We start from the raw sequence: 14,316 nt of genomic DNA, 5'->3' as shown, positions 1-14,316 counted from the left end.
GGCTGCTGAATTTAGATTTATCACGTTCAGAATCCCGTGCCCTTAATTTCTTCATGTCATGCCATCTCCCAGAGCATTCCAGGAGGAAGTTTCTCTATGAAGGCCATAAAAACACTGGCTCATTTCCTCATTTTGTTATTTCCCCATTTTTATTTTTGCATTTTTATACTTTTATGATGGAAATGGTTCCAGAAGATGCAAAAACCACTCGTTGAGTGTTTATCTAGCTTTGTAGAAATCTGTGCTGTCCAGGTGGCTGTCATTTGTACCTCTGTCCCTGTCCTTTGTAATTCCCTTGCAAGAAAGGATTCTTCGCCGTTTGCTTACATTGGAATTTGATTCATTGTATTCTTAACATTTCTAATGCTGTAATATCTGTATAAATATATATATTTATATAAAATATATATTTAAATATGTATATTTATATATATCTTATATCCATATAAATATAGAGTGTTTTCTATATCAATTCTGCTTATCTAAAATAACAAAATCTTGCAACTACAAAACCTAACGACTTTAACCTAAGAATCTTCTCTTCAGGATCATATCACTTATAACTTCCTGGTGTGTTTCATATTCCAATTTTCCCTGGGTATAAATTCTATAACTTCTACAATTTGAGTTTCAAGAAAACTTCCAGCAAATATAGAATAAAGAAGAATAGACACATATGTACCTGATAGTTTGTTTTGATGCACCTGTAGTTTTGGTAATAAAAGTGTCTTATATTGGTTTTCCTTTCCATTATAAACTAGATTTAATTTGGCAGTGACGTGTTTTCTTCTTTGTGTTCAAAGGGCAGCCATTCTACCAAAGTGGAAGCTGTGGTCAGAACTCTGATGAGAATCCAGCTTAGAGACCCGGGCGCGAAAGCACTAGTCTTCTCAACGGTACAGTCAACCATGTTCTTCCTTGGTCTTGGCTCACACTGGCTTTCTGGCTCTAATCAGCTTATATCTGAGAGTTCGTGCTTAATGTTTACCCTCATATAGTAGAGATTTAGAATTACTGTTAGATTTTCCATGTTCATGTTTTATTTTCCTATGTCCATAGGATAGAATTATTTTTAGAGGAATTTGGTGATGCTTCACAAGGCAGTTTCTACAGCTACACGTCCTGTTTGTGGTTTATGGGGATTTTCTGGTATTAATATGTTAAAAATTAGAACCTATAACCTCGAAAGTCTCATTTCACAAATGAAATTGGTTGTTTAAGAAAAAATCTGCTGAATAAAATATTGAGTAAAGGGGCGTTCACTTTTGAATGTCCCTTCTCTGTAAAAAGAGCGTTCAAACTATTCTTCCTTTCTGTTCTTATATTCTAATAATTAAATTTTTGCCTGCTGCTCATTAAAAAAATATATCATGAGTAAAAATTCTAGTTTTCATTTCTAAAAGGTAAGCAACTACATCCGTTAAGCACTCCATTATTTATTTGATATTATTTCTCTTTATCTTAACTTCATTTCCCAAAGGCAGTCATGTTTTTTACCCTGTCTTTAACCAGCATTTGATCTCAAAAAAAAAAAAAAAAACTATAGAACTAAGTAATATTGATGGTACTACATTTGAAGATTTTTTTTTCTGAATTCTAAGGTACAAAAGTTATTTTCATTTAGTCCCTTTTCAGCTCCTTTTTATGTGAAAGCTATGTGTAAATATTTGTTTTCTTATTGTTTTATGTGTTCTAGTGGCAAGACGTATTAGATATTATTTCAAAAGCCCTCACTGACAACAACATGGAATTTGCTCAGATCAGCCGTGTTAAGACATTTCAGGTATGTCAAGAAGATTTTACTTGCGTTTGGGGACGTGGGGATTTAGTTGCAAATTTAAACTGCTGCTAACTAGGTTACTTCCATTTATTGTCTTGTGTAAGGGTTTGAGTTATTGATTATAAAATTAACATTCAAAAGCAAGGTGGAGAAACTATAATTAATTTTCTATCTGTTCAGTTATACCTATAGCAAGATCATTTTTTTCTTTTTTAAGATCTTCTGACTTGAGGGTGTTGGCTTTAATAGAGGAGACAGCCTGGGATTCACCTTGTGAATGGACAGGGCCATCTTGCCAGGATTAAGTTCTCAAGACACTGCATCAGGCAAAACTATATGGCCCAAGTCCTTACATGGCACTCAGTATGACAGGCACACACCCTGAGAGTCAAAAAACAAAAAGACCAAGTGAAAATGTAGCAGATTTCATACCTCTGACCTCATCCTCACTCTTAACACACTCCTCCTCTCTCTCTTTCCTGGAAGCTCATGTAGTTTAATCTGTATCCATCACATACGTGTATCTTTTGCCTCCACCGTATCGCAGTGAACAAGAGGGCTTATGTGATACTTTTCCTCATGAAGTCAAACAACAAGTTTACATTTTCTAAAATTAATAATTTTACATTTACTTGTCTTAATTATGACATTTCACAATGACCTGGATACCACTAGTCTTCTTTAATATGAGCTATAATATACCGCTCTTATTTTTAACTGATGCAGCTAAAATTTAAATGTACCTTTCTTTTTTTAGGAGAACCTCTCAGCATTTAAACATGATCCCCAAATCAATATTTTGCTGCTGCCCCTGCACACAGGTTCTAACGGATTAACTATCATTGAAGCAACTCATGTTCTCTTGGTGGAGCCCATTTTGAACCCTGCCCACGAGCTTCAGGCCATTGGGAGGGTGCACCGAATTGGACAGACCAAGTAAGGACTAAAATTAACATCACTTACTTTTGCTTCAAGTTTTTAAGATACAAATCAGTGTTTAAGCTCTTCATTTATGTTCGTTAAACCTATTCATTAATTACTTCCTTATGTATTAAATTTTCAAGTATCATTATATGACCAACAGACGTTTTGCGATTTCCAGCCCTCTCTACTCGAGCAAATCCCAAATTCTCCCAGATTTTTGTCTTCAAACTCTACCCTGATCACTTTACCAAAACAGTTTCTTAAAATATTTAAGACAGCTGCAGAGTTGAAGATATCCGTTGTGACTTTGAGAAGAATTGATTTTTGATTGTCTAAAGTAGCCTGTATTTAAAAGAAGGCAGATCTCATTCGTGACCCCTTTTTAAATTCTTCCCCTTAAGGGGGCGCCTGGGTGGCTCAGTAGGTTGGGCGTCCGACTTTGGCTCAGGTCATGATCTCGCGGTCTGTGAGTTCGAGCCCCACATCGGGCTCTGTGCTGACAGTTCAGATCCTGGAGCCTGTTTCAGATTCTGTGTCTCCCTCTCTCTCTGACCTTCCCCCGTTCATGCTCTGTCTCTCTCTGTCTCAAAAATGAATAAATGTTAAAAAGAAATTTTTTTTTTTTTAATTCTTCCCCTTAGGGAAAGACAGTCCCATAGGTCCACTCTGAGAAATAATTAGATTTAGGTTAGACCCAAAGCAAACCTAATAGTGAATACTATGTAATATCTACTACTTTTATTCAAATATTAGAATAGAAAACTATCCTTCATAAGACCTCTTAGATGTATTACCTCCTAGATATTAGATGCCTTGAATGTTTAGAAAAAATCCATACTGAGTACTCATTAAATAAATGTTGTTTGAGCAGCAACTATATGTCATGCATTATTCTAGATACTGAAGACTCAAACTGAGTAAGACATAACCTACTCCCCCAAGGAAATCACTGTGTAGTACCAGAAACAGAAGATTTGACATACTGCAGTAGAGTGTGCAAAAATACATTAGAAGTACCGTGTAACAAAAGGGGCTGATCGGTTGTGCCTAGAAAGTCACAGAAGGCTTCATTGGGTTGAGTCTTGAAGAAATAATTATTTCAACGTTGGGCTAGACAAGGGTGATCTCACAACCAAAGAGAGTTGCATGTGCAGGAACACAGAGCAGATAAACGCCATGATATTCCTAGGAACTGGAAGGAGTTTGGGATTGCTGGGGTATAGAGCCTGCGGAGAGGAGTGGCAGGGGATCTGATCTTATGTGCCCTACTCAAAACGCTGAAGGGCCTTGTAAGCAATAGCCAAGAGAGCAAATGAGGGTTTTTAACTTTTAGCAGGCAAGAGACATGTTCATCAAATAAACCCTTAGTAAAATATGGCAAGGTAACATAACTGATAAATGCATGCTTGTTCTAAGCCCTGTTGAGTATCATTTAAAATGCAGTTATGTCTTATTATGTTGTTTTTTTGGTTTGTTTTTTCTTATACTTTTAAACATTGACCTCTCGTCTTTTCAGTGTTTTCCAAGGCATAGACTAGACGCAGCTCATATGTAAGACCACAGTCCAAAAAGACCGTTCAACACTACTTGACTCATCTTACTATGCTTCCCTAGTAAATAGATTTTTCCACTTTCTGAAGAGATGGTCTTAAAAGTCTTCCGTATCTTCCTGCTCCCCACTGATGGGAGTCTTGCCTCACATGTGCAAAACAGATACCTCAGATTTGAAGCATCTCATCTTTCCATCACCAACCTGAGCAGTCTGCCTGCATCGGTACCCACATACCTCCTTCAGCAAATTGTCATTGAGCACCTTCTGTGTACCAGGCACTGTTCTAAGTATTTGAGATGCCCTTGTGGAACTTAAATTCTAGTTATAAGACAGCCAGTAGAGAGATGGTAAACAATAAGCAGAAGTAAAACATCTACTAAGTTAGGAGCTGGAAAAATAGAGCAGGGTAAGGAGGATTAAGAGGGCATTGGCTGGGCAGGATGGCATGCAATATTTTTATGGAGAAGTTAGCATCTGAACAAAGAGTTGAAAGAAATGTGAAAGTCATGCAGGTGTCATGGAGAGTAATATTCACGTAGAAAGCACACTCAGTGCAAAGACCCTAAGTCAGAGGTGTGCTGGGTACATTTGAGGAATAGCGAGGAGCCAGGGTTGCTAAAGTAGAATAAGCAAAGAGGAGAGAAGTAGGAGATGAAGTCAGAGAGCCGGTAGGGGAGGAGATGGTCTGATTTGAGGGTAAGAGAGAATAGGGTTTTATTTATTTATGAACAAACACTTATCTAACACAGAGGGGTTAAGTCACTTGTCCAAGGTCACATAGCTAGCAAAAGTGGTGGCGGGTTTCAAACAGCTGCTCTGCCTCCCCAGTCCGTGCTTGTAAGCACAGCACACAGCTGCCTCTGCATTGCTGGTAGGACTTGCAGCAACGTTTATTTATTAGAGAGACAGAGAGAGACAGAGCGTGAGCATGGGAGGGACAGAGAGAGAGAGGGAGACACAGAATCTGAAGCAGGCTCCAGGCTCTGAGCTGTCAGCACAGAGCCCGACGCGGGGCTCGAACTCACAAACCGCGAGATCATGACCTGAGCTGAAGTTGGAAGCTTAACCGACTGAGCCACCCAGGCACCCTGGTAGGACTCGTATTTTGAGCAGTTTTGCTGCAAAGAGCAGAGAAAAGGAAGAGTATGAGATCAAGAGGGGTTTTTTGTTGTTGTTTTTCCTTTCATCTGGGAGAAATAAAGGAATGGTTCATTAAAGACAGAACAACTAGTAAAGCAAGAGAGGAGAGAGTGTAAAACAACGCTCAAGTGCAGGCATTGGTCGTAGGTGGGCATTGGGATGTTTCCTCAGTAGCAAAAAGCAGGAAGGCACAGTATGTTCCCTCCCTTCTGTCACAGCCGGAGGAGTGTCCCTTTTCTTTCAAAAGCCAGCCTTTCCACTTGTCATGGGTGCCATCCGTTCTCCTACTCTCTCAAGGGCATTCCTCTTGTAACACATGACCACATAAATATGTCTTAGTATCACCCATCTGTAGAAACACTCCCCTGCATTCCACCTCCATCCACTTCCTTACCCCTCCGCTCTCGGCCTTTCTGGTGGGGTTTTGGTCCTCACCGTGCCACCAAAATAAGGTTTCAAAATGCTATTAATGACCTACTTCTTGCCAGTGGTCCCTGAGGGCTCTTTTTTTCTCATCTATGCTTCCTAAATGAGTTCAGTCGTAGAGCTCTAAGTAGCACTTACGCGCTGATGACTCTCAGACGCATGTCCCTGGTCCAGACATGCCCCTTCAGCTCCCGTCTCAGACCCACACACCCAGTTCTGCCACTTCACACATATCTGGACTCCACCTCCCCTTGGATACCTAGCTTATGGAAAACTCCAGTTTCCCATAGGCTGCGCTCCCACCCACCCCAAGCCCTCCCCATCTTATAGTCTGCCTCTCTCATGTGTAGTTTCTCAGACCAGAGGTCTAGGACTCTTCCAGATTTGTCTCTTTGTCCACACGTCCACACCATCACTGAAGTCTTGCCAGTTCTACCTGCCAGCTCTATCTTGCCAGATATTCCAGATCTTCTGCTACGTACTGTTGCCACTGACCCAACCAGAGTACAGCCCACCCCTTACCTGGACTCTTACAGAACTCCTTAACTTTTGCTACCTAATAGTTCATCCCCCATGCAGGAGCCAAAGAGATGTCTAAAGTATAAGCGAGTACAAATGAAATCACGCCTAAAACCCATGGATGGCTTCCCCCCATAACCACAATAAAAATCCGGATTCCTGCCATGTCCCTCCAGACCCTACACGATCTGGTCCCTGCCTACCTCTGCAATCTCACTTCCACTCTCTACCCCTACATTACAGTACCCTTCCGCCACACCAGCCTTCTTTGTGCCCTTCAGACATTTTAGGCTTGTTTCAAGCGTGTTTCAAGAGCTTGCATTTACTTATTGTTTCTTCTGTTTGGATGCTCTTCCTGCTTCTCCTTTGCTGAGTGGCCTCCTTCCCATCGGTCATGTTTTAACTCATATGTCTCAGCTGCCTTGTGTCATTATCTGTACCATCTGATTTATGTGTTTATTGTGTGTCTCCCCTTGTTCAAATGTCAGTTCATTAAGGCTAGTTTGTTTTATTCACCACTGACCGCCCCCCCCCCCCCCAGCACACTGATGAGTACCTGCCAGGTGGCACTAAGTGACTGATGAATGTAGCATATAATATGTGAAATCTTGTTTGTCCTAATTAGTTTTAAGATGTTTTTGAATGTATCATTGTTATGTACCTTCTAGACCTACTATTGTACACAGATTCTTAATTAAGGCAACAATAGAAGAAAGAATGCAAGCCATGCTGAAAACTGCTGAGAAGAGGTAGGTAACGCTTTATCCAAGCCCCTGAGCGTTTCCTGTTTACATGACATCGTGTGAGTGTTTGGGACTTCTTCACTTAGATGACCACTTAGTCAACCAAAAAATATTAAGTGCAAATACTTTTTTACCCCGTGTAAAATGTCCCAGTTAATGCTCTGGCATCCTATATTTGGTTTAATTTGTTAATAGGGATTGTAATATGTAAAAATATTTAAACGTCCTACTTTTCTTTGCCGTATTGGATTACTTTTTAAAGAAATCTATCTTTATGCCCCACCTGACAGCCTTAGTCTGGTATCTGTGAAAGGAAACTTACAGTGTTTCTTTATACATCACACAACTTAGTTACATACACAGAGGAAGATCTGGACTTAAAACTCAGCTGGGAATTGTGAGATTAGTTCCAAAGGCACAACAGAAGCAGAGAGACCAGAGTAGCCTTAATTTTAAAAACTTAACTTTAGAAGTATAAAACTTTCTCATATTGATTCTATAATTTCCTATAAAGTCATTTTGAAAATATAAACCAATGGCTTACTACATCCTTATGAAATAGGTAATGGTTGGAAGATACAAAAGAATAATTGCCCTAGAAGGGATGTCTCTACAGAGGTAGTGTGCATAGCAAAGAAACCATTTGAAACCAGAAGTTTCCTTCCATCTGTGGTTTAATGGGAAGGGAAGAGTCTGCCTTGAAAGCTGTTTGCATCAGACATGAAGGCTTTTTGTTCATGTTTCCATGTGGAACAGAATTCAGTGATTATAGTTAAGCCACTTAAATGACATACCAGTTAGAAGAGCTGTTGAAATTCTCTTGAAATACACTAACTTTTGATAGTAAGAAGGTAAATTGTAAGGTGAGAGCCTTCGTAGCTGTTGGCATGGGTTTTATTTCTTTATTAATCATGGAGAGAAAAGACATTTTATAACAAAGCCTGAAAATACTGTATGGAAGTCTTCCCTAATTTTGACAAGAAGTAATAATGATCCTGTCACCAACTTTCTACTCAGAGTTTCTGGCTCACTTACAAACACTTATCAACAAATACGGTTTTACATTATAAGAATATTATATTCTTATCTCATAATGTCTTAGATTATTATAGGACTAGAGCAAAATATAAGACAAATATAATCATTTATTCCTTGGTTTCTTTCTGACTCTACTCACTTGGAAAATCCTGCAGTCACACGAACTCATCGGTGAAGCATCCAGAGGCCTCTGTCTTAACCTTGGCTGATCTGGCAGACCTGTTTACCAAAGAAACTGAAGAACTTGAATGAAGTACACTTGATGCAATCCACAGACTTTAATGTATTTAAATTTTTTCATAGCTTATAGAGCAAAGTTATAAGTAAAAACTCCAGTAGATGTCAGTAAATACACTGTTCTTCATTGAATGAATTTCTTTCTTTTTTTTAGTTGTACAGTGTCCTAGTAGTTACTGAGTCCTTTCCAATATCTTGTTTCCAAAAGATCTATAAAGATTTTTAATTTTACACTCCTAATAAAACATTTATTTTTTGCCCCAAAGAATATCTATATCTGATAAGGCGAGAGAATTAAGAGAGGTAACGTGTACGTTTTTTTTTTTTTTTTTTTTTTTTTTGATCAGTCTTAAAAAGAGTTGGAGGAAGGGAGAAAAGTAAAGTGATCTGGTTTTATATGACCTAGTATATCTGACCCACATAAATCTCAGTTTTGGAAGGGCCTTCGGTATCTTTAGCACATGATTCACCAATATGTTGCTAGTAGTATTTAAAGTACATGGTGAATTATATTAACTCCTAGTTATTTGAGTAGTTTTAGACTGTAACTCCATGCATAGTAACTTTACAGTAATACAACTCCTAACAATAAGTTAATATTAAGCAAGTAATTCCTTTCTCTGTGTGTTGCTACTAAAAATTGAAACATTGAACACTTCTTATTTCTATGATGTGTTAGGTAGTGTCAGCATAAGCAGTGAACTTTAGCATTTTAAGTATATTCATATTTGCCGTAAAATGATCTAAACTGCTTTCTCTACTTTTAATTTTTCTTATCGTTAAGTTTTTACTTGTTTTAAGATCGATGTGTCTGTAAATATTGCAAGTTTTATAATTTTAGTTCTTAATCATTATAACATGGAAATTATGGCAGGGTTTTGTGGGGGTTTTTTAGTTTTTTTGTTTTGTTTTTTATCATTATTATACTGATGTTTTGGGTTCTTTTCCTTTCCCGTGTTCTTGGGAAACTAGACTTTTAACCACTGGTATCTAACTTTGTGATAATTTGTTATTTTATTTCACTAGGACTTCTCTCAAGGACTAGTATTTGATCTTTGGAACAAGAGAATGTCATATTTACATAAGCAAATAATTGCAACTGATAACAACTGAGTGTTTCTTCTTCTGTGAAGAATTAATGGACTTTGAAGTCACTAAAGAAGGAGTAGCTTGTTTTATCCTAGCCATTTGATGTAACACAGAGGTTCTTGTTTTGTTTTCTTTGAGCCTTCAGAGTTTTAAATGACCCTCAGGACTCATTAGCTCCTACTCAACTGCCCAGAAAACTGTAATAGAAATATCCCTTATATCATATTTGTCCAAGAAGCTTTGGTGCTTAGTTAAGGTGCATTTTCTTATTCTAGGTTTATAGGGTGACATAATTCAACTGAAGAAAACACACACATGTTTTTGGTGCTTATTCCTCAGTTGAAGGAAGATATGCATCAATTCTTTTATATGAAATTAAACAAAACTATTATTTTTGTAGCTCTTTACATATTACAAAGAGCTTTCCTATACATTCACATTCAGCTTTAATTTGCCCAATAATCCTGTGAAGTTGATATAACTATTACCATTCCTGTTTTGAAGTTGGAGAACCAAGGTTCAGAAATACAGAGAGCCATGCTTGTGACACGTAGCAAGGAAGCAGTGGAACCCAGGTCCCCTACTCCACATCTCATGGTCTTTCTGTAAATCCTGTGTCATACTGAGATTCAGAAGGCCCATGGTTGTAATTTAATGATGAGCATGTTTCAGTATTTCTGTTTGTTTCCTAGTATTCCTTTTTGAGCTAAAGTTTTAGGGAAAACAATTTGATATGCTTCAATTTTGTAAAAAAAGAAAAAATATATATATATAAATATACCTATCTGTATTAGAAAAAAAACCGTTCTTATTTATTTCTGTAAGATATCATTAATTAAATAAATATTTTAGTGGAAATTGAAACTTGGGGATTTATTAATTTCCGAGCTGCAGAACATACACTATGTTTTTTGGTCTCTCAACAAAAGATGTCAAAATTGTTTATACTATAGAATTCCATATTTTATAGACATTTATTTCTTCAAAACGTTGTGGAAATTCTTCCAGACAGTTGTTCAAAAGAAATACATATTTAATCCCCACGTCTTCTTGGCTGCAAGCAAAGGGCTTTTTTGCTTCCGTCCTCTTTCATTTTATGTTTTCTAAACTATCACTGTGCTCACAATAGTTGTTCTTTAGTGGGTGCTGTACTAATGAACCAGCGAGAAAAAATGAGATAGTACCAATCCTTAAAGAGCTTAAACGTATTTGGATCTGAGGAAGAATGAATCCAAGTGAGCTTGTTAGGACTGAAAAGATAGAGTTACATACAGTGTAAAATACATGTGCCTAATTCCATAATCTTTTGTTCAAACCCAGATAGCTTTGCTATGTTTATTGCAGCTTCAGCTTTTCTCTTTGCACGTGATTTTAGCAGAATGATTCTTGCATTTGGTTTTTTAGGAATTCATCCTTTTCATGTCATATTAATAATAGACTAAAAACTATTGACATGAGACTTCAACACGTAACCACAAATACTTTACAAATAGTTATCAAACTAACAGTACTCATCAAAATATTTAGGAATGGAATTTAACAATGCAAGATTAATTAGTCATCAACTTAAGCAACCCTTTCAAGTGGACAAAGGAACATATTGTCTTTTAAATCTTCTCTCATCTATTAGATTTAGTATATTAAAGATTTAGTGTGCTTGAATTCTTAATGTTTATTAAACTACAGAATAACCTTTGTGAAATGCAAAAATCACCTATGCTGAATGACCTCAGGCTTAAATAAACTGAATAAAAAGTGTCTTTCAGGGGCATCTGGCTGGTTCAGTCAGTAGAGCATGCAACTCTTGATCTTAGGGTCTTGAGTTTGAGCCCCATATTAGGTGTGGAGCCTACTTTATAAAAAAAAAAGTGTCTTTCAATTTTTCTAGAATTTAAACAAAATCCCCCAGTAATATGTCAATTCATAATTTTTAACTGGCATACCAATATAAAAATGAAATGTCATTAAAACAGTGCAGTGCAAGAAATGCATCTTGAACCTATCTATTCTGATAAAGAAAATCTAATCTTTCATAAAATTTCTTCAAAGTGGGATCAATTAACCATATTTTATAAAATGTATGAGAATCTCCATGTACCTCTGTTCCATCGTAAAGCCCACAAGAGTGCTATCACTTTAAGGGTTGAATATGAACCAGTCACAAGCCTTTCGTTAGAGGAGGGCTGTGCGGATAATTGATAACCCCAGGGGAACTCCGGATCTCATGATAGGTGTGCGGTGTTGCGTCTGAGTTAGAGAACACGCAGTATCACATACAGAAAATACGGAAACTTAAGTCTTCCCTTCACCCAGCCTTTCAGGGACACACATATCTTGTCTTTGAAGGTCCCACACCATCCTGCGGACCCTATCCCATTATTTAGTATCAGTGACTCAAAACTGACTTCTTTTCAACGTTTATTTATTTTTGGGACAGAGAGAGACAGAGCATGAACGGGGGAGGGGCAGAGAGAGAGGGAGACACAGAATCCGAAACAGGCTCCAGGCTCTGAGCCATCAGCCCAGAGCCTGACGCGGGGCTCGAACTCACGGACCGCGAGGTCGTGACCTGGCTGAAGTCGGACGCTTAACCGACTGCGCCACCCAGGCGCCCCAAAACTGGCTTCTTTAAATTGAAAATCCTTTGTGCTGCCACCTATGTATGCAGGTTCTTTTTCTGCCAAGCTGGAAATAAAATTTAGCCTCCATTATCTGTATGATGATCTTTTGTACAGGTGTCTATTGTTAAGTTGTTCAGTAACCTTTTCTTTCTTCCTCTCAACCCGTCCCTTCAGTATTTTTTCTTAGTCTTTCTCCAACGCCCGTTGGCTGTTTCTCCAAAGCCCGGAAACGTGTTCTTACTTGTGCTCCACACCCCAGATAGAGCCTGGTCAAGGAACGGTTTTGTCCGAGGACCAATTTTGTACGTGTGAAGTCTTTTCAGATCTGTGATTCGTATGCCAGTACAAAACTGATCACTGACAACCCCTCTGGTGCCTTCTGGAGAAAACATCTGTGCCCAAATTTCCTTAGAAATCTAGTTCCCCGTCGCTTTATTAATAATTTACTTAGAGTATGTCTACTGAGGTTACCCGTGTTTATCTTCTTTCAAGACCATTTAGTTTATATTTACCGCTTCCCTAATTCTGTACTCGGAACTACAAAGGCACCTTATGCCCCTTCTGTTTCCCAGCTTCCTATAATCAAATGAGTGCTACAGCCAGCTATCTTTTCAGACTCTTCTTAAAAATTTCCATTGACTGGGGCACCTGGGTGGCTCAGTTGGTTAAACGTCCACCTCAATCTTGGCTCAGGATGCGGTCTCACAGTTCATGGGATCAAGCCCCAATATCAGGCTCTGCACTGAGCATGGGGCCTGCTTGGGTTTCTCTCTCCCTCTCTCTCTACCCCTCTGCCTGCCTCTCTCTCTCTCTCTCTCTCTCTCTCTCAAAATAAATAAACTTAAAAAAAAAAATGTCCATTAAGATGAGAGCATTGTTCCCTGTTGACTGTGTTGAAAAGATTTTCCTTTGGCTGTCACAAAATGATATCTTTGGTAAATGCAAACCTATGTTTAAGAAGAGAATGTACTTCAATGCCTGATCTCACTTTATTGTATCAGAAGTTTCTCAGCAATTAGTATAAACTGTTAAGCATCATTGTGGAATGCCGTACTTACTTAAAACTCCTCAATGCTTCTCACTTTTTAAGTCTCTAACTGATAACAGGTTACTGCTTTTATTCTGCAGGTGACCGTTTCCACCCCGCTCCCACATGATTGCTTACCGGCGTTATAGAATACAAATAAATACATAGCACTTCTGTCTTCCTATTGCAGACATCTAATTTATGCAATAAGTTCTTTTAAAGGGATGATTCTTTTACTTACAATCTTTATGCATACAGCAAAAGATTAGCAAGTTTCCCTCTTAAATGGTTTTGGTCTTTCAAGCATTAAGATGAAGATCTTTACTAAGTAAACCACTTTTTAATTCTGTCCTTCCTTCCCTCCACGGTTCCTACCTTTCTTCCTATCTGTTTTGTTCCTATGTCTTAGTATCAGAAAAGCCGTTTATCCACTGCTACATAAAAGAGTACTGATCAGACCCCTGCCCAAACACTCCTAAGCTGGAGTCCGTGCACTTCCGGGGTGGGAGAAGCTCCTCAGATGAGCTTCCAAGGGCAAACACCCCTACCCGAATGGTACACAGTCTGCAGCTCCCTGGAGAGAGTTCAGTGCGCCTATAGCAGCCCAAACTAAGACACAACCCATAGAAACAAAAGCCCTAAGGTCCTCGGTAATTTTGATGCATATGAAGGTCCTGAGACCAAAAAGTTTGAGAACTACAGTAGCCTATTTTCAAAGTATCTTCGGGGCGCCTGGGTGGCTCAGTCGGTTAAGCATCTGACTTTGGCTCAGGTCATGATCTCACGATGAGGGGGTTCGAGCCCCACATCTGGCTCTCTCAAGTCAGCACAGAGCCTACTTCGGATCCTCTGTCTTCCTCTCTCTCTACCCCTCCTCCGCTTGCACGTGCTTTTCTCTCTCTCTCTCTCTCAAAATAAATAAGCTTAAAAAAAAGAAAATGTCTTCAATGTCTTGTTAAGAACAAGGCAGGGAATGGGCCAAATTTTTCTAGCCATGCTTGGAGTGAGTTTGCTCTATGTACCTTTTCATGGAGCATAGTCAAAGTGCCTGGTAAAGAGACCTACCCCCATAGCCGCAGCAGCAGCAGTGTTTGCAAGTTTGGTGGGCCTTGTATAACAAGGTCTTCCATTTAATTTTGCATCATGCACTGTTTTAAAAAAAAAAATGGTTGATTTGCATACAGCCGCTGACTTTTAAGCCAAATGCTGTCTCCATATGA

At 38.6% G+C, this 14,316-nt stretch overlaps 1 protein-coding gene across 5 annotated transcripts in view; it reads left to right on the top strand.

Moving 5' to 3' along the window:
* The window catches only part of SHPRH (SNF2 histone linker PHD RING helicase), a 97,218-nt gene extending 84,110 nt beyond the window's left edge, over positions 1-13,108 (top strand). For 3 of the 5 annotated variants that reach the window (XM_006932081.5, XM_019831356.3, XM_045058170.1), the window contains 5 exons: positions 804-896; positions 1,697-1,783; positions 2,538-2,716; positions 7,010-7,090; positions 8,278-13,108. In XM_006932081.5, coding sequence (XP_006932143.2) covers positions 804-896; positions 1,697-1,783; positions 2,538-2,716; positions 7,010-7,090; positions 8,278-8,374 — 537 coding nt within the window. In that variant the 3' untranslated portion in view covers positions 8,375-13,108. Of the gene's footprint in view, positions 1-803; positions 897-1,696; positions 1,784-2,537; positions 2,717-7,009; positions 7,091-8,277 lie in introns of those variants that run through there. The other 2 variants (XM_019831355.3, XR_006598360.1) reach the window with 2 other exon arrangements.
* The last annotated feature ends 1,208 nt before the right edge of the window (positions 13,109-14,316 follow it).

This window comes from Felis catus, chromosome B2, assembly GCF_018350175.1.
Source record: "Felis catus isolate Fca126 chromosome B2, F.catus_Fca126_mat1.0, whole genome shotgun sequence".
NCBI classification, from domain to species: Eukaryota; Metazoa; Chordata; class Mammalia; order Carnivora; family Felidae; genus Felis; species Felis catus.
The sequence above is the reverse complement of the archived record's forward strand: the minus strand, read 5'-3'. Positions and strand labels throughout refer to the sequence as shown.